General features: G+C 36.6%; 1 protein-coding gene across 4 annotated transcripts in view; it reads right to left on the reverse strand.

Moving 5' to 3' along the window:
- Positions 1-787: 787 nt before the first annotated feature.
- LOC124554707 (amidophosphoribosyltransferase-like) overlaps positions 788-20,801 on the reverse strand; it is a 254,787-nt gene continuing 234,773 nt past the window's right edge. For all 4 annotated transcript variants that reach the window (XM_047128345.1, XM_047128344.1, XM_047128346.1 and 1 more), the window contains exons 5-10: positions 18,521-18,773; positions 17,893-18,126; positions 17,689-17,816; positions 14,175-14,396; positions 11,126-11,246; positions 788-2,174 (exon numbers count right to left, since the gene is read on the reverse strand). In XM_047128345.1, the coding sequence (XP_046984301.1) occupies positions 2,035-2,174; positions 11,126-11,246; positions 14,175-14,396; positions 17,689-17,816; positions 17,893-18,126; positions 18,521-18,773 (1,098 nt within the window). In that variant the 3' untranslated portion in view covers positions 788-2,034. The remainder of the gene's footprint in view (positions 2,175-11,125; positions 11,247-14,174; positions 14,397-17,688; positions 17,817-17,892; positions 18,127-18,520; positions 18,774-20,801) is intronic.

Below are 20,801 nucleotides of genomic sequence, written 5' to 3' on the forward strand. Positions count from 1 at the left end.
TTTGGGTCCTTAGTGCAATAAATCAGTTGGTCATCTGCATTTGTGTCTGAAACAGCCACAAATGTGATGCTCAGCATGCACCAATGGGCACGGTGGCCCACAAGCAGCACAGCATCTGCAATGTCTGTTATATTCCAAGGCTGTGCATATGTGAGAAAAACTGATTTGCTAGTTTCATTACTTTCTCTCTTCTACAGATAGCAGTAGCTCTGTCTGTTAATGCCTGGCCATACATAAGCACACGGACAGGTAGCTACCATACATGTTTTAGTTATGACATGAAGTGTAATTAATTATTATCCTTTCATCCACATGTTTTATTGTTTCCCTTATTTATTCTTACATGAGTACATCATGTATCCTGTGGGTGTATAAATAATTGTTCTTTGTGACTTTTCAATACTAAAATACTGTGGGGGTAATCTAACCTTGGTGACTCAGCATATCATTTACTACAGTAATCTGTAATGACCTTTTGCCATTTCCCTAATTTATTGGACTGCATTTTCTGATACAGTGCACCTTTATAAAGCCTTACAGTAACAGTGAATCCAATTCAGCTTTTTTGCACACAGTTCAGTTACATTTTGGGTATCATTACAGAATTTCTGACCAGTGATCGGCTTCAGGACAACATTCCTGAGGAAGGAAACTGGGAGAAGTTGGGGGATTTAAAAAGGAAAGGCAGGTCACACAGATCTGAGAATGTGAAGTAACCATCTGTTGTGAATACGAGAGGAGACAAAGATAAATATAAGCCTACTCCACACAAAATGAAATACTACAATTTTAACTATTTAAAAAATTTATTCACATAAAACGCTTGACAAAAATTAAAAATATTAAGTAAAATTAAGTTGCAGATCTGAAATTGCCATAATGAGCAAGAGTAATACAGCCTCCATGGATGTGTAATTGAACTAGGAACTGTTAGAAATAAATTGTGGAAGTAATATATTCCACATTAAAATGATGACAAATCTGAGCCCATATGTAGCTTTTGCTCTGGCAAGGTGTGTTTACACCTAACTCTTAGTCTGCTAAAATGATAAATTATAACACATAAGACTTGGTGTTTCTGTTGAGAGTAATCTAAGATTGAACCAACATTTTGATGTTGATTCAAGCACAAAAACTCTACAAAACCACTGAGCTTGGTTTCTTTTAGAGTTAATTGGCACATTACATTTCATTATAAAACATAAAATTAATACGCAGCATCAAATCTACATTCCAACTTCATATGTACAGAAATATTACAATGGAATGGTTCTTTTCTAATATAAAAATAACTTTTCACAAATAAGAGGAGACAAACCATCTCCTTTATCCTGCTCATTGTGAAATTCAGATTAAAAGCTTAGTGATATGGATACATCATGGAAGAAGTACACTTCATGTACAGACACAAAAAATGTGACACTATAACAGTGAACTTGGTAAAGGAACAAAAAGTAGTTCTTAATTTTTAAAAAACATAGCATCACAATATATATTACAAAGAATAATAGGATTTTTAAAAAAAAATCACAGGACCCCTTACTTTCTGAAAAGAATTCGCTCACTACATCAGAATGTAATGGCATGAACACAAAAACTGAATAATAAAACAAGAACATTTATTATGTGATTCCTGTTTTATCAAGTTTTCAGAAAGAAAGAAAAAAGGGATCTCATAGCTCTTTACTTTGTAAGAGCACAACTCGAATGTAATTGTACTTCAGAAGTACTCTTTAATAAATTAAGAATTTAACCATTTAAGATAATTGCCAGAGGTAAAAAATTAAATTATCAAAAATACATAGACATTATATACTGACCACAAAAATGTGTAACAAGTTGAGATAGATTGCAATATAACACTTATCTGAGGTATAATTCTGAAGTGATAACATGTTTATTAAATTTTGAATTAAATATACTTAGTTGTGTCAGTAAGTGACCTCAGCTGTGTTACATCATAGTTTCATTTTGTGGTAAAATTCAACAGCTACTGTTGACAACTGCATGTCTAACAGCTGGTAGTAAAGCACATCACCATTCCAGTTTTTCTGGATACACTCCAGTGAGGCACGCTGTGCAGTGTCCAATGCTTGTGGAGCTTTTGTTCTTCATTCTGTGCCGAACTGCTTGCACTAAGCCTTCCACAGATAAGTACGCCAAACTGTCCGCACCTGAGTAAAATGATGTTTAGATATAGCAGGTTTCTAATAGTTAGTGGTCATGGAAGATGACATATGTTATGATAGCTGCAGGGATAGTAAGTGTAATGTTGTCTTACATCCAAACTATTTGAAGTACTCAAATTTATTTTTCAAATCAGTCAACTGAAAGCTGAACTTTCTTTCTCATGAGTCCATGATGCTAGAAGGACTTCATTGCTGAAACTGGTCATACTAATATCAATCTTGAGATCAGAGTTGTAGATTTATGTATGTGGGTGTTTAACATATGACTGTGCTTATCTCAGTATCACTTGAAACAGTAAATTTCTCTTGCCAGTCTCCCTGGATTACTACAGTTCATTACATTAAATATAGAGTTGAATGGAGTAAAGTTAAGCCAGTAAATTAATTAATGATCCAGTGCTATGTCATTTGGCTGAACAAGGGTACCCAGTGAGGAAAAATCTTCCAACATGTTTTTCTAAATATCTGGAGTAAATCACAAACTGAAAATTGTAGAGAGGACTGAAATAACTTATGCAAACAGGAATTCTTGGATTCTGAGAGGTGTTCAGTTTCATAAGTTTCATAACAGAATTCAGTCTAGCTGGCCAGGAGGTGCTTCTCATGCAGTTTGCAACATCTGCATTCAGTCATAACAATAACTGACTCCATTTTTATCTCAGACAGCAGCTACAAAACTGTAAAACACGAAGCCATGACCACCAACCAACTATACACATGAATGAATGGCCACTGTCACACTGTGTGAAAGAGCAGAGTTGACCACCAGAAGTAGAACATGCTACGAGCACAAATGCTTGACTTCAATGGCTGCTTCCACGTCATCCGGAAACACACACACACGCGCACACACACACACACACACACACACACACACACACACACACACACAGAGAGAGAGAGAGAGAGAGAGAGAGAGAGAGAGAGATGAAACATGTTTTTGGTGGTACTACACATATATACATACTAACCAAACAAACACAGCTGCTTGTCAAGAAAATAGTAAAATACTGGTTTCTTCATTGTTACCCATAGAATGTTTGACACCATATCATCTGGCTAACTTCCTATGAATTCTAATGTACTTCTCTCAATATACCTGCTAGGATTGTGAACAAACTAAGTGCAATGTTACATTTTGCTTGCAGAACCTACATTTTAATACAAATATTTACTATTTATGACAGGCTGAAGCAAAATTACACACTACTCAATCAAGTTGAGATTTACAAAAAACATAGGAAGTTTTAACTTATTCTCTGAAAGACAATTATACAGTGTAACAGGCAGAAATGTATGCTGGTGTGCGAAACAAAGACAAAAGTAACTTTCACATTAAGTGTCAATGATAAGTAACATAGCTCAATAAAACTTGGACCACACACATAAAGAGCTGCTACAGTGTCATGCAGAAGGTAACTGAAAGAAATACACAGTGAGATGAACAGAAATGACACTTTTATTCAAAGATAATAATTATGTGAAGGCACCACAAATCATAATAGTCCTTGGACATTACAAAAGGTGGGATGTGGTTCTTTATAGTGTGTACTATCACCACAGCAGCAATACCTGCCCTCCAATGTGCTCCCAAGCTGGTCATGAGTTTTGTAAGGAGTTCTCGTAGTAGGGCATTCCATTCCTCCACCAGTGTGACTGACAACTACTGGATGGGCAATGGTGCATGTGGATGTTGATGTGCTGCTGTATGTCTCTCCAATGCACCCCACATGTGCTCAATGGGACTGAAGTCAGGGGAATGGGCAGGCCAGTCCATTAGCTGAATATTGTCCAGTTCCATGAGCTGCTTCATCTGCACTGTTTGATGTGGTTGTGCATTGTCATCAATAAAAATGAAATCAGGATCAAATGTACCCTTGAGAAGATGCACATGGGGAAGGAGTACAGTGTCACAATAATGCTGACCAGTGAGTGTACCATGTTCAAAAATTTGGAGGTCACTACGCCCGTGCAACATTATGCTTCTGCCCACCCTAACATCTGGACCACCAAACAATCACGTTTGACAATGTTCCTGGGTGCCTTATGTGTTCCCTCTCTCATCCTATAAGGGTACATAATGCACCTAGGAATGTTGTCAAACATCATCGTTCTGGTGTTCTACGTGTTATGGTGTGGGCAGGCATAATTTTGCCTGGACATACTGACCTTCAAATCTTTGAATGTGGTACATTCACCGAGCGGCATTGCTGTGACACTGTACTCCTTCCCCATGTGCATTCAGTCCTGACTTCATTTTTTATGGATGACAATGTGCAACTCTATTGAACTGTGCAGGTGGAGCAGCATTTGGAATGAGATGATACTCAGCAAATGTTCAAGACTTAAATCCCCTCATGTGATCAGTAGAAGTTTTTCAGCATGTCAATACGCATAACCAACCATAGAGCAAACAGCAACTCTACCAGCGAAACTCCTTACCAACCTTGTGGCCAGCATGGGAGCACGGCGCAGAGCATGCGTTGCTGGTATGTGGTTGTCACATACCCTATTAAGAACCATGTTCTGCCTTTTGTAATGTCCAGAGGACTATCATACATTGTGGTAACTTCAGTGTAATTATTGTCTTTGAATAAATGTGACATTTCTGGTGTATTACTGAGCTATGTTACTTTGTAGTGACACATGATGCAAAAGTTACTTTTGCTCTTAAGTTTTGCACATCAGTGTGTTAACTGCAGAACATAATATTGCCATCTTGCACTTAATGCAACAGTGTTTTGGCTGCCATTTGATATGTTCTCCAGGTATCTGTATAATGAGTCTATTGCCCTAACAATAAAAAAACAAGTTAGCCCTGCAGTTTCTGTTTTCTTTGTATTTGTCATGTATTTTACGACACTCTTTGGATCTACATGAATTTATTTGCAATTTACAATATTGTGAGAAGAAAATGGATCAAGGTGTCTGGCCATACAGCACAAATATCTGAAAATGGCAACTTTCCACTCTTGTGAAGGTAAACAATAAAAAATGTGACCCACTGACAGATAAATATGGCCTTACTGGGATCAACTGGAAAACTCCCTACTGTATCTAATGTGTGTCTATACATTGTGAGAAGGAGGCACAAGACAAAGATGGAGGCAACCTCTTATAGCAACAAATGTTCAGGGACTGTTGTCAGATATGATCAGAAGTTTACACTATAATTGCTGAGTGTCTGTGTTACCCTATTCACAACTCCTCATTTTCTCTGCATTTCAGTTCTACAGAAAACTGATAATTTCTGCTTGGTGTCCATATTTCTTATTTAGACTGAACAATATTTGTAACAGAAGACAGCTGTCTATATTCTACATGAGGTGTGATGTTAAGCTGTGCCAATTCTAATTCACTAAATGCGAGTATCAGCATCCAAGTGAAATTTTGTAAACAACGCTATTTAGATTGCTTCATGTATTTTTTGTCTAATTTTTTACATTGCTGACCTGTCTTGGCTACTCTTCTCATCAAATCCCAGCAAACTGAGCTTGGATGTTAGTTTTGTCAAGTGTTATACAAATTGCCATATTTCCTGTTGGCTTCTGTCTCAGATTCTTCAATTGACAATCGTCTGACAATTTTTTGTGTTTCACCAGCACAAGTAGTTGGCATTATCAATGCTCCATCCTCCATTGCTGGTCGTGTACTGGAGTCAAGCTCGTAGCTAGGGATTACATGTACCTGTCACACCACCATCTGAGGACTTTCCCTGGTCATTACTGCTGTGGTTCTCCCCCTGATACCTACAACAGTTGTTTATTGCAGCACGGTAATCCAGGATCCATGCACCAGTTGTCATATTTGTGGATTTCTATAGCTTCCCTGGGTAAGTGGGTATGATAGCTCTTCTCCCCAGCAAGAACTTTCATGTCAGCAAATTTATCATGTGATCAGTCTTGTGCTCTGCCACGACTAATTTCTCCACCTATACCAACCTCCAATATCATTTCCTTTCAGTGACCCAGGTGTTGATGGATCATCCAATCATTCCCACACAGACTTTTCCACATGTACAGAGTGTGTCTTATATTCCCCTACATTGCAAAGAGACCACCTTCTGTCCTTTGCTATGGCAGCTACATATTATCTCCAGGCACGAGCTCCCTTCCATTTCACCACCAACTATGGACAGTGAAGCTTTGACAATGGCAGCCACTTGTACCAGCGAAACACCTAAAAATTGTCAAACTAGCATCAGCCAAAGAACCCGAGTCAGAAGTCAACAGGCAATATGTTAACGAGTGACGATGCAGGCCTCAAAAATTTTGTTATATGGAGTGTTACTTAAATAATTCTAAGCTTTTTAATTTATTCTTTAGATATTATAAATGAAACCCTTCTGCTTTTTCATTATATCCATTGTGGATGACGAACTGAAACTGCAATTAAAAAGTGGCACATTGTTTACTTTTACAAATATTTGTTACTGTCTGAAGGAGCAGATATTGTAAAAATAAACTATGTACTACATGCCCAGATGGGCAAAACAATGATAGTAATAATGATGAACATGTTGTCTCATTCTTCCTGTTGTGGGAATCCAAGTAATGTTGTGAGCATTAGGTGATGTAGGTGGTGTGGCATTTGGAGGCTTGGATCAGTCCAGGCTGCATGCACAGATAGCTGAAATGGTTAAGGTGACCACTCATGATAAGCAGGAAATTCAAGTTTGAGTCCCAGTCTGGCACAAATTTTGATGCATCACAAATAGGTAGTATATCTATACCCAATGCAGCTAATGACAAAAGAATTCACAATCAGTGAACAAATCTCAAAATAATAGGAAGTAGCAATTTACGTAGGTATGATGTGCAACCAGCTGCTTTTTGAAATTGATGTGATTTACTGTAACATTAACTAGTTTTCAAGCCACTGTAGGCTTGTTGGTAGTTGGAGTTACAACACCATTATATCTTGGATGAAATGCAGCTCTACACAAGGGACATGGTGATTGCACTGTCTTGTCCGGTACCTATCACTCTGCATATGCGCGTGCATGTGTAAGGTGGCAAAATGCACAATTAGTATGACCTTAGTGCTTAGCTGCACTTGGTCCAAGAAACAAGAACATAACACATCCATCTCATAAGGCTGCAGCAGCTCAAAACATAGTTAATAGTGCAATAGATCTTATGAAACTGACGAAGGGACTGGTTGCATATTATACCTACATAAACTGCCTACTGCTTTTGATCTAATCTAAATAAGACAGTCAATCTCAAAATACAATCATACCTAACATGCCACTTGTTATTTTAAATGTTGGCCATAATGGAGTTCAAACTCTGAACTGCCTGAGCTGGATCAAGAGCAGGGAATCCAATAAAATATTCAAAGTTCTGCAAGCTTTATGTAATATTTACAGGGGTGTCACATTTAGTAGATCTCACATCAGCCTATGTCAAGAATGATGAGACATTGTTATTTAGATGCCTCATAAAAATGTAAATATAAACACCTTCTGCTGGATGAAGCTGGCTAAGACACCTTAGGAGGACAAGAATGCACTATTTTCATTTGAATCTAGTACTGTACAGGAATCTTAGAGGACAGGAATGCTTTATGTTAAATATGGATCCATTCACACTACAGGTCATGCAACTTGTACAGTTTTAAATGCAAATTTTAGGGCATCATCTCTCACTTCGTTCCTCTTTCTACTCACTTCCTGAATTACTGTAGTCTAATGTTCTTCCCTTTATACAACACACCATTTTTCCTGTGTATAAGAGTGAAACATAGAACTCCATACAGCTACATCATCTTTTCTTCATTCCTTTCTTCATTCCTTATATCACTCCTCTCTCTACCTTCAATTTGACAACTATATGTATAGGTTTTCATCAATTTTAGTTCTACAATTGTGTGTATCATTACCAGCATTTTTCTGCTATCATTAATTGAAATCAAATTTATATTATTATATTATGTTTTTATTATTTTGATATTTGTAAATTATGTAGACTACAGGGTAAATGTCCAAATATGTCATTTCTTAGGAACTAAATATAAATTTCTGGCTTTGGCTGACAGCACCCGGCCCACTAATATATCTGGGCACCTCAGCAAAGCACAGCCTCCATATGTTCCTTTTTAACTGAAGTTAAGTAACATTTTTGTAATTCAGTACAGTGAAAAACAGGAATTAAACATTTCTTTCAATGATGCAACAGTGTCAATGCCCAGTGAGTAAACTATTAAAAGTTAGTCGTCATACTGCTTGCCTAGGAGGCAACAGTTGGTGAGGAAGTTCCCATCCCTGGGGCATCATTAGGAAGTCTAAAACTAAGGAAACTAAGAGGAATCCTGTCAACACAGCAATAAGAAAGTATGTCGCCAATAGAGGAATAAAAATATAACTAGCTGCTTGCATGACAAGAGGTTCTCAGCAGAAGGTAATTACAGCAAGAAATATATGCAAAGGTAAGAAGAGGATTAGCCAAGTAGAGGGTGTGTTCCACGATCACAGAACTGCAAATAAGAGTGTGTGTTAGAAATGCAACATTTCTGTCCAAGTTGTGTTACTCTACAACAATAGAATGAATTAATTTGGGAGCTCTTTACGTACACCTTTTTCGCAAAAAAGAAAAGTATAACAAGCTGCCTGGGAAAGTTATATAGGCCTGCATCAGTACGAAGTTTCAGTTTTCCAAGCTAGTTTAACTATATCTTAGACTGCTGGAGTTATGACACAACATACAAACGATATTTTTTCCTTACATAATGGATTTGACCACCTCCCAAAAAAATTAACATTGCCATTTTCATCTTACATCTGGGAAGTGGAAAACGATGCCTTTTAAATCATGAGCAGCTTCCCAGATTTACATGCCTTACAGCTTTCTGAAGTAGAAAAGGTGATAAAGGAAATGAAAGAGTGGTACCACTGTTGGATTGGATGGTCTTCCTATAGAATTATTTCAGTGTTTGGACAAAAAGGGCAGAGCTGAAATGACAGCTTTGTGTAATGTTGTATAAGAAAGTGGCACATGGCCAGAATACTTTGTCAAGACTGATTGTTTCAATCCCCAAAATAATCAAGCACCAAGAAATGCACAGGATATAGCACAGTAAGTATAATGTTTCATGCTGCCAAAATTGTATTGAAGGTACTGAATCAAAGATAGATACGTGTAATGGAAGAGAAAGTAGAAGAAAAGAAATTTGGTTTCAGAAAAGGGAGAGGTACTAGAGACACTACTGGACTAAATACAATGACTGGTGAAATACATACAGAAAGAAGAAAAGGAATGAGTTTGTGCATCACAGACATAGAAAAGGCCCTTGACAGAGTGAAATGGGACAAGATGAAGGAAATTCTAAAATTGAAGGAACGTGAACTGAAAGGTCTAATGAAGGAGTGAAAACCAAGGCAGAAAGCATGTTACTGGCTTGAAATCTGAAGAGAGATTTATCAAATATCTGAAGAGAGGTTTATCAAATATAGGTTTGTCTCTCACCAAACTCTATTTACCATATATATCAAAGACTTGATGATGAAGATGCTAGAAGTAGAGAAGGAAGGAGTAAGCTAAAGAGGCCAGAAGATATACTGCATCACATCTGCTGAAACATGGTAGTACATAGGAAGTAATCTCTTTTCAAAGAACATTATACAGACTTGGAGAAATGCAAGTGTATGCATGAAAATTGACTAAGATAATGAGAGTACATGACAAAGAAGATATGGAAGCGAAAACAATGAAAGGTCAAAAAGAACATGTTGCACAGTTCAGATATTTACAGAGCAAGCTAACTGATACTGAGATGAACGGAAAATGATTAAGATCAAGAACTGCTACAGCAAAGCAAGCTTTCCAGAAAAAGAAACACTTGTTATGTAGCAAATTGGTGTTGGAATTAAGAAAAATGGTGATTAGATTCTTCATGCGGAGTTTTTGTGTATGGCTATGAAAGCAGTACATTGGAGGAGAGGAAAAGAGATGAAACTGAAGCATTTCAGACATGCGTTTGGAAGAGAATGGAGAAAATAAAATTTGTGGATAAGAACAATGAAGAACCAAAAAGGGTAAAGAAACTAATAACTCTCCTAAACCTGGTTAAGAAAATGATAGTGTGACTGGGACATATATTGAAAGGAAAAGAAATTCTGACAGCAACTATTGAGGGTACAGAGTCAAATAGGGAAGAGAAGAATAAAAATGAGGGATGAAGTGCAATGAGGAAGATACCAGATTATGAAGCAGCTGGTCTCAAACAGGGTCAAAAAGAGACAGCAACGGAGTTGGGAACCTGCCAATAGGCAGAACACCTTATATGATGATTCCATGCCCTTTGGCTTGGTCCTTGACATGTTAAGACTCCTTTAGTTTTGGACTGAGAGCTGCTTAGTTCCCCACTATGTTCATCTTAAAAAACATCATGAAACAAGTCCAACAATATGTAAACTACTACTCATATCATCGGTGTAGGTGAACGAATGTAGAGCAAGAGGGGGAAACTGGAGGATGATGATAAAGTTAAATACTCAGTGTGTAGACACAAAGCAATCACCATCCCAAAGGCTGGCTTTAACAGCAGAATGCATGGTCTTATTGTAGGTAATATTTCATTACATTTATCTAGATAGGTATAAACAGACCTATAGGTTTATATGGAAAGTTTATCGTTGTGAAACTCAGCATTTTCACCATTCTGAGTTGTGAAAATCACATTCAATGGAAAATAAATAAATAAAAATGACATCAAAGGACCAATCACTGACCTATATTTGTACTTATAGTCAAACTTTAACAACTAACTCCCTAAACCAGTGTGTACATACTTAACTGTAAAGGATTATATTTAAAAATCATCAAATATAAGCAGCCAGATGCAGTTATTCTGAATTACCATCATTCATTGTCAAGAACAATGGTCTAAAAACATATAAAAAATTTATCACAGTTGCTTCCATGAAATTCACTTACCAACATGTTTTGCAAGCTTCAAGGAGTCTAATTTGTTTGCAATTAACTCCTCACTTGTTGGTATATTGATGCCCATGTAACAAGGATATTTCACAGGAGGTGAAGCCACTCTTATATGGACCTAGAAATGCACAGATTTTAATTGAATTACATGATGAACAGCAGGGTAATAAGATACAGTTTCTTCAAAGTCATTATATGCACCTATATCTATAAAATGCAGATTAAGTCATTTGAATGAGCAATTAAAAATTAATGACAAACTAAATTTTACTCTCCTTCCTGAAACTAAATGTTTTACAAGTATCTATAAGCTAATACACAAACTACATTTGGCAAACTTGAATTTTATTGCCACCATCCTGTGAAATTAAGGACAGATGTTACTAGCTATTATGTAACAACTACAAAGCACATTCAGCAAGGCAGTCTAAGAGCCAATTATGCATACTGACAACAGCTTTGAGACTTATTTTGTTCAAACACTTACATGAATATATTCAAACTGGATCTGAAACTCTAAGCTTATGTTTTCATACATAAAAGAGAGCATAGAAGTTTAATTGCTCCAGAACAGATTTCTGTCAGCCACTAAAAACAAATTAAGACCTGTACTAATTTTCTTGGGTAAAACATTTCACAACATTCAAAGAGTTCTAGGTCAAAAATGAGTCACACACCAACACATGCTGTGACCAATAGTTCCTTAGTACTGAAAGCAGTTTTGTTCATTTTGCATTGAGTTGAAAAATATTGTAGGTTCCCCACACAAAATATTACAAACATAATAATTTATTATATTACAAACGAAGATATTACTTGTAATGTATTAATATATGGCATTTTATTACTAGAGCCCATTAAAATAAAATCAAGTTATGAATGAAACATATGTGACACTTGTGTAATAGTCAACAATATTTATTATTTTACACCATTTGGTTTCAGGCTACAAAGGAGGGGACTTCAGTGAAAATGTTATGTAAAATTATTGAACTTACACAAAATATGTGACACATTAAACAATGTGCTATATCACAAATTAAAACAGTTTTTCTGAGCGGAATATAAACTGAACAATGAACTTTGGGAGTGGCTGAACAAAATAATCTTGTCCTTAACAGATCCAGTATTACTAGTAGGTAAGATATGAAAATGAGATTAAGTAGGTAAGTGAAACAGCAGTGATCATACAAAGTAAAAATTTTGAACAGGGCAAATAAACTATAGTAAATGGTATAAAAGAAGAAAATGGGGTACGTGAGTAGGAGAGGTAATTTACAACATTGTCTGGATGGGATTATGAGTAGTACCTGCATTTAGAGGAAGCAACTGAGGGAACTGTGTTTGATCATTAAGTATTAAGCTTAAGGAAACTGGCATGTTTGTTAATTTCCATTATTTCAAAGGGAGTTAATCTTCCTCCCTTTATGTATGACATATTACTTCATGTTGCACCTTATGGCTTTCCTTAAGCAGATGTTCTGCAAATGTAGCTTTCCTGAGTTCCCAAGTTCTATAGTGTTCCTTCAAACAAGTTCATATTCCCCTATCAGACTAACCAATACAGAATTTGCCACAATTACAATCTTTTACAAAGCTGAAGTGCTGTTTTTACCACTGGGCAAAAAGTGACCAGTTGAGCAGTGTACATAAAATGATGCTTCGAAGTTTCTAGATTTAAGGTTCCATCTTTCAGGGTCTTCATTCTCAGTTCCATGTTGGAAATTAGCCAGTGTTTTCATGTCCTGATCAAAATCAGCCAGTGTTTTCATGTCCTGACCAAAATCAAAATCAAGTTTAAACCTATTATGGTACAGTTCAGTTGACTTGGTGAACAAGTTAAAAGATATCCAAATTCCCACTAAAGAGTCAACCTAGTTTCTTTTGATGGCAGTAATTTATTCACTAATATACCAGTACATGAGTGCCTAAACATTCTCACAGACTTACCAGGTAAGTCAGGAGTTAACCCAGCTGTCACAGATGACATAAAATTAGGTAGACACACTTGCCTAACACAAAATTACTTTAGTTTCAATGGCAAGATATACGACAGTAGGATGATCAAATTCTATATAGGTCAGTCTGGCAGGGCAATATGCACCCTCTTGAAAGGACACCAAAAAAGTTGGAAACTCAGAAAAGGAGACCCTACCACCTGCTTAAAGAAGGCCATAGTTACTAGGTGCAACATGAAGTATTTCATTACATCCATAAAGGGAAGAAAACAAACTACTTTGAAATAATGGAAATTAATAATCATATGTCAATTTCACCAAGCTTCGTACTTAATGATCAAACATGGTTCCCACACTGGCCTCTTCTAACTGCAGATACTACTCATAAGCCCATCCAGACAATGTTGTAAATTACCCCTCCTACTCACATGCCCCATTTTTCCCCCTTTATACTTTTTACTGTAGTTTCATTTGCCCTGGTAAAAAATTTTTGCTTTGTATCATCACAGCTGTTTCACTTGCCTGCTGAATCTCATTTGTATAACTAGTAATACTGGACCTGTTAAAGAAAAGATTATTTTATTCAGCCACTCCCTTGGAATATCTCACCAAAGTTCACTGTTCAGTATATTTTCTGCTTAGAACAGTTGTTGTAATTTGTTACGTAGCCCAATTATTTAATGTGTTACATATTCTGTCAAAGTTCAATAATTTTACATATCATTTTCACTGAAATAATTCCTCTACTTTTTAGTCTGAAACCAAATATTAAGAAATGTCATATTTGGCAACTAACTGAGATGTTCTGTTAGGCACTAGTTTAAAATCTTTGATTCCACAAAATTTCACAGCTACACATTCTGTATTTATCATAGTTCCTGATTACAGTGTAACAGCCAAAAGTCAGTTTATAAAATAATAAAATATTGTAGAATGTCACACCAGAGCTTTGTGTTTTTCATTCATGATGTATAAAATATTCTACCAAGAACCTACGGAACAGTCAGCCAATGAACAATCAAGTTATTGTAATATAGGCTTGTCTATTTTCTGAGCAGATACTATGATTATAAATGCATAAACTTTACCTCACTGGCACCAGCATCTCTCAGTAATTTTATAATTGGTCCGATAGTATTCCCTCTTACAATGGAATCATCAATCAAAACTATTTTCTTTCCTCTCACATTCTCAGATAAAGCTCCAAATTTCTTTGCTACACCAAGCTGTCGAAGTCGAGTACTCGGCTGGATAAAGGTTCTTCCAACATACCGGTTTTTACACAGAACTTCAGCGAAAGGAATTTCAGACTGTAATACAAATAAAGATTTAAAGAAAAAACCAAGCACAACCTAATAAACTGTTTTTTTTCTGTTATTATCAATGATTCAATTTAATCAATGCAACAATGGAAGCTAAATGGATGAAAACATAATGTAAAGGTTTCAGGTAAATGTAACCTTATACTGGAAATTTACTGAAACATTTGTAATATGCAACACAAAAAAATTACTAAGAATGGGAAGAAACAAGCTCAGGCAAGAAATATGGTTGTGCAGTATTTGTCTGTCAGTCTGACAGATTACAACTGAGTAAACATAGTTTACATCAAATATAGAAGCTATGAATTAAAAGTTTAAGAAGTTACAAGAACACAGTTTTACATTATTCACATTTAAAGTTTAAAGATACAGAAACCAAAACTGTTGGGGGGGGGGGGAAGGAGAAGAAAATTCAGATGCCACACAAAACCATAAGAACAGTTTTCAAGAACTCTGTGAAAATAATGATACTGCCACATGTGAAAGAAGCTATTAGAAACCCTGCATTAAATACAGATAAATTATAATTACTGAATTAAAGGGTGCGATAGTTCAACATAGATAAAATGAACAAAGCCTTAAATTCTGTTAGTAATAGTATAAGGGACAGTCAGATGAAAATGAGACAGGTGGGAAGAAAATTAAGTAAACTGATTATTATTTCAAAATTAATTGCCATAACTGTTAATACATTTGTCCCACTGTGACACAAAATGGTGAATGGCTTCATATAAAAATGTTTGTGGTTGTCTATGGAACCATGATTGTATCCTGGTGTGCACCTCTTTGTCTGAAGCAAATTGACAGCCACGAATGCCTTTCTTCAGGGCTCCAAAAATATGGAAATCACATGGAGAGGGTTCAGGACCATATGAAGGACATGTAAGGGCTCTCCAGTGAAACTTCTGCAGTGTATCAAAACAACGTATTTTGGAGTCTTGAAGAAAGGCATTTGTGCCATCGATTTGCTTCGGACAAAGAGGTGCACACCAGTGTACAATCATGGTTTCATGGGCAACTGCAAAAATTTTTCCATGAAGGCACTGGGCATCTTGTATCTCAGTGAGTAACTGTATTAACAGTTACAGCAATTGATTTTGAAATAATAAACAATTTACCCACTTTTTTCCATCTGTCTTGTTTTCATTGACTGGCCCATACAGAATGAGTAGAACATGTACACAAACAACACAGAAAACAAAGAAAAGTGAAGGAATCAGAGGGCTGGATGGGCACAGACAGGGAAAGGACATTAGTGTGACAGAAAACAAAATGTGGAACAATATGAAAAAAAAAAACACAAAAAATATTTTTAAGTTCAAAGAAAAAGGAATTAATTACTAATTATCTATGAAGAAGGACATTGTCTGGAAGATCAGTAAATTTTTCAATTTGTTTATGTGCCTGTCAACAGGTCAACACCTGTTATATGGTGAGAGGTTACCTTTACACCTTCCTTTATTTGGATTCCTCCCAGTACTATAAAAGAACAATTATGACTTACTGAATAACTCTCTAGTATACTCAGATAAAAATGACAACTCTGTCTCTAACAACACACAAATTTGTGCACACAAATATCTTTAATTATTTGCAAAATAAAAAATGGCAAATTATTAGACAGTATTTCACAGCAGCATTGCAAATTGCTTTGGTGTAACATTCTGTTCTGGTTACTTAGTGGTTGTAATTTATAGTGATACCTATATCTATGTGACTTTGAAGTTTATGATTTTAAAATATTCCTGTCTCAAGTCTCCGGTAGCTTTGCTAACAAACTTTTTTTGAGTTATCCAGAGACTTCAAGTAATCTTAAATCTAAATGCAAGATGCAGTCAAAGCTGCTGCAAACTGTTTCTCCCAATATTTACTTTTAATGTTTTCCTAACAGGAGTGGATACTTTGGTGGTCTCATGTTGTGTTACACAGAAAAATATGAACTTTTTAAAGCAGAGACCACCACCTACCCCCTACATTTTGAAACTGAATTTTGTCTGAGAAAGTACATACTAAAAGTGAAGGTTCTTACATGGCATTTATAACACCATCACTCCTAAACACACATATTCTGGGACTTAATTGAATGGCATAATTTTTCTCAACGAATTATGGACCTTACAACCAATACCAACTTCAGTAACTTCTGACATCCATAGCCCATGACAGTCTCCCTGTTTTTGCTAACCTGGGTACGCTGCATATTTCTGCATTATGACATGCCCCTGCTTTCTTATTTCTGCAATGGATGAGTAATCTAGCTATTATTTATTCAGTTTCTGGTTACCCTGCCTTCTAAATTTTTTCAAATATCTTCACAGTCATTTCTCTAAATCCAATACATTTCCACTTATACAGGGTGAGTCAGCAGGAAAGGTACATGTTTTGAGATGCAATAGTATCAGTGATTCTGAACAAAAAACTTCATGTGGACATATGCCCTATTGTGAATGGTTTCTGACATAGATCACGTTTAATATCACTTTTGTATGTTTTTCTTTAATAACTCGAAAACCGCACACTCCAACGAAAATGTGTCTCAGTACACAATTAAACTAAATTACATTTGCTACAAAAGAAGGCCCTATTTATTTTTTGTCTAGGACTAAGAGTTTGCACAGAAAGATCGCGAGAATACTGCAAACCTCGTGCGACATGCGTGTGCTGTAGTTTAGGTCCTTTTTGTAGGCCAGTTAGAGGTAGTTTTCCAACTTGATAGACCACAAGTGCCCTGTATCAAAATGTTTGTCTCAACTTCCTCTATATTACTGTGGTACATTGTAAACAATGACAATGAATAATACAGAAAATAAATAGAAATGTACATTAAAAGTGTTCTATCTCAGAAACCATTTGGAATCCACATCAAGTTTTTTGTTCAGAATCACTAATGCTATCACTCCTCAAAACACGTACCTTTCCTCCTGACTCACCCTGTACATGATTTTTGGGGAATCTATTTTGTTTTGATTTATTGATAGACTTTGCTGTCATCTGCTCACTTGTGGATTACAGCCTTTTGACACCTTGTTTCTATAGTCTGAAAGCTGTTTTTACCTTTGGTGGCTATTATAAGCTGTAAAATGTAAAGGGAAGACACACACTGTGTTCCCTTGGACATTTTTGAATACTGACTGTTCCCATGTAGAGTCTATTTTGAGTTCAAAATAAACCACTACTTAACTCTTTCATACCATTATGAGACAATATATCACTTTACTCCTTTCCTTAAGAACTGCAAAATTCACAATTTTTTCATGATAAATAAACAAAATAAAAGTACCTCCTGGGAATATCCATGTGCTGCTGCTGTCCCAGATTCAGGGACTGAGCTCACAATATCAGCATCAACATAAGCTTCCCTTGCCAGAACTCTGCCACACTCCATTCGAACAGAGTACACCATTTGGCCTGGAAAAATGTGAGTTATTATTTCATTTCAATACACAGTTATCCAGCTTTCAAAGACTCCACTCTGTTGACGTACCTTCAAAAATACTATCAGAGCGAGCAAAGTATACGTATTCAAAGATACAGAAAGCTTGAGGCTTTGCATTTGGTCTGGAAACAATGCTAATTGTCTTGATACCATGTTTAGTTAATTCCACAATTTCACCAGGATACACTTCACGTACATAACGAGCTCCAATTGAAAGAAAGCCACAAGATTCTGAAGAAATAACCCAACCTTCACCTTCTTCCTCCTCTTCTGATGGCTCACCTGCAACAGCGAGATATACTTAAATACCACTGTTTTTCACTTTCTGATGTTAAGTTCCATCACTTACTAAGGCCATGCCATAATGATTCTCTCAATAAATTGGTTTCACACATAATCCTTAGCACTGTATCTTATTACAGACAACAGTATTCATTTTGTTACCAACTCATTAAAATTTCATGAAAATGTACAAATAATATTCTTTAGAAACTATATATTCTTTGCAAAAATAGTTTTAAATTACTTTATGCCACATTGTATGCAACTCAAAAATTATTTGTCTGTCGTAAATCAAGGAATCAATGTGTATCAGTTCTTACAGGTAATGTGGATTAAACTCAATGAGCAACCAATTTGCTAAGTATAATGCAGTAAATGTATAACAATAACTTACTATCTTTAAGTTTTATGGGTACTATTTTCCCAATGCAAAGTGGTCTGTTGCCATAAGGATCTCTTACTCCATATATATGATCATCCTGCATGATCACCAATGAGTATGAGAGTGGAGCAAGTTGCATTAGGTGTTTTATCCTTGCTGGCCAGTCAGGGCCATTTGTTTCACCATCAGGTGGATTCAGACAAAGAGCTTGTGTGATCAGTTCACTGTCCGAGTGTGTTGAAAGACCAACACCACGAGCCAGCACCTATTTAGTAAAAGAAACAATTAGAAACAGGAAAGACTTTAAAGACATATTCAGAATATACCAATTATATAACATTCCATTGTTCTATTTTAAATAGTGGAAAAAGTAAACATAAATCACTCAGCATGAAGAAGAGTTGTTAAGAGATCAACTAGAACATAAACAAAATTTAAATTGTTACTAAACTTTCAGCCATGTTCTTTTTTTTTCATACAGGTGAGTGACTAAAAAAAAAATAAACACACACACACACACACACACACACACACACACACACACACACACACACACACACACAAGAAAGAGAGAGAGAGAGAGAGAGAGAGAGAGAGAGAGAGAGAGAGAGAGAGAGTCTCACTCATTCACTACTACCACCACTGTCCTGGAGCTGCAGACTGACTGGTGTGAAGGGTTGTGTCAGATGGAGGGAGGAAGGAAGGAAGGAAGATTCAGTTTTATGTCCCGTCAAAAGTGGGGTTGTTAGAGATGAAGCACAAATTCAGATTATAAAAGGAAATATGTTTTGCATTTGCCTGGAACGATTTAAGGAAATAACAGAAAAACCAAATCCAGAAGACCAGATGGGATCTGAACAATCATCTTCCTGAATGAGAGTCCTGTCTGCTAACCACTGTGCCATGTAACTTGATGTTTCAGGTGTAGGCAGTATAAGGAGCAAGGAGGAGTTTTGGTGAAGGGAGGGGTGGGGTGGGGGTGGGGGGGGGGGGAGGGGAGGGAAAAATAATGCTAGAGCTTAATGTCCCATTGATAATGAGGTCATTTTGGATGGAACAGAAGCTCAGTTTAGTGAGAAGGGGGAAGGAAATCAGTCATGACCTTTCAAGGGAACCATTCCAGAATTTGCCTCATGTGATTTAGGCAAATCATGGAAAAATCTGAATGGCTTGACAGTGATTTGAACAGTGGAGGGAAAAGAGACCAACACCAGGGCTGGATGGGTAGCAATGGTATGAGACAGAATTGTGGCACATGAGTCATGACCCTGTGGAAGACTCCCAGCGCAGCCACCTAGTGCATCGTATACAAGGGTAGTTTGGAAAGTTCTTGGAACAGAATAGAAAAAAAGTACTTACATCACTGAAACTTTTTTTATTTTCATTGTAGTTTCCTTGTAGGTTAATGCACTTGGTCCAACAATGCGCCTGTGCCTTGATATCATCTCAAAATTGAGTTTCCTCCAGGTCTGCAAAATAGTTGTCAACTCCGGCTATCAATTCTTCATTTGAAGTAAATCTTCGTTCACCAAAATAAATTTTCAGTTTTGAGAAGAGATTGAAGTCTAGTGAAGCCTTATCAGGTGAATAGGGTAGGTGTGGCAACAATTCATACCTTAGTTCGTATAATTTTGCCATGGTGAAGGCACATGTGGGCAGGCGCACATTGTCTTGATGGAAGATGACTTTCTTCCTTGCTAAACCAGGCCTTTTTTTCGTGTATCTTTTCTTGAAATTTGCCCAGGAGGTTAGCATAGTATTCTCCAGCAATTGTTTGCCCAGTGGAGAGATAATCTACAAACAGAATCCCTTTCAAATCCCAGAACACTGATGCTATGACCTTTCCTGCCGAAGGAATTGTCTTTGCTTTCTTTGGTGGCAGAGAATCGGCATGTTTCCACTGCTTTGACTGTTGTTTTGTCCCTGGGGTATAGTAGTGCACCCAAGTTTCATCTGTGGTCACAAAGCAGTGAAAAAAATCTTGTTCATTTCTCCTAAAATGGGCCAAACATTGTTCCGATATGTCCATTCTCATGCGTTTTTGATCCAGCGTCAAAAGTTGCGGCACCCATCTTGCAGATATTTTTTTTCCTTTTCCAATTCTTCAGTTAAAATGTGATATACCCTTTGGGATGACACCTGGCAAGCATGAGAAATTTCACACACTTTCAATCGGCAATCTTCCATGACCATTTTTTGCACTTTTGCAATGATTTCTGTAGTAGTGACACATCTTGGCTGACCCCTGCACGCATCACCATCCAAGCTCTCCTGATCAAATTTAAATTCATTT

Source organism: Schistocerca americana, chromosome X, assembly GCF_021461395.2.
Source record: "Schistocerca americana isolate TAMUIC-IGC-003095 chromosome X, iqSchAmer2.1, whole genome shotgun sequence".
In the NCBI taxonomy this organism is placed as follows: Eukaryota; Metazoa; Arthropoda; class Insecta; order Orthoptera; family Acrididae; genus Schistocerca; species Schistocerca americana.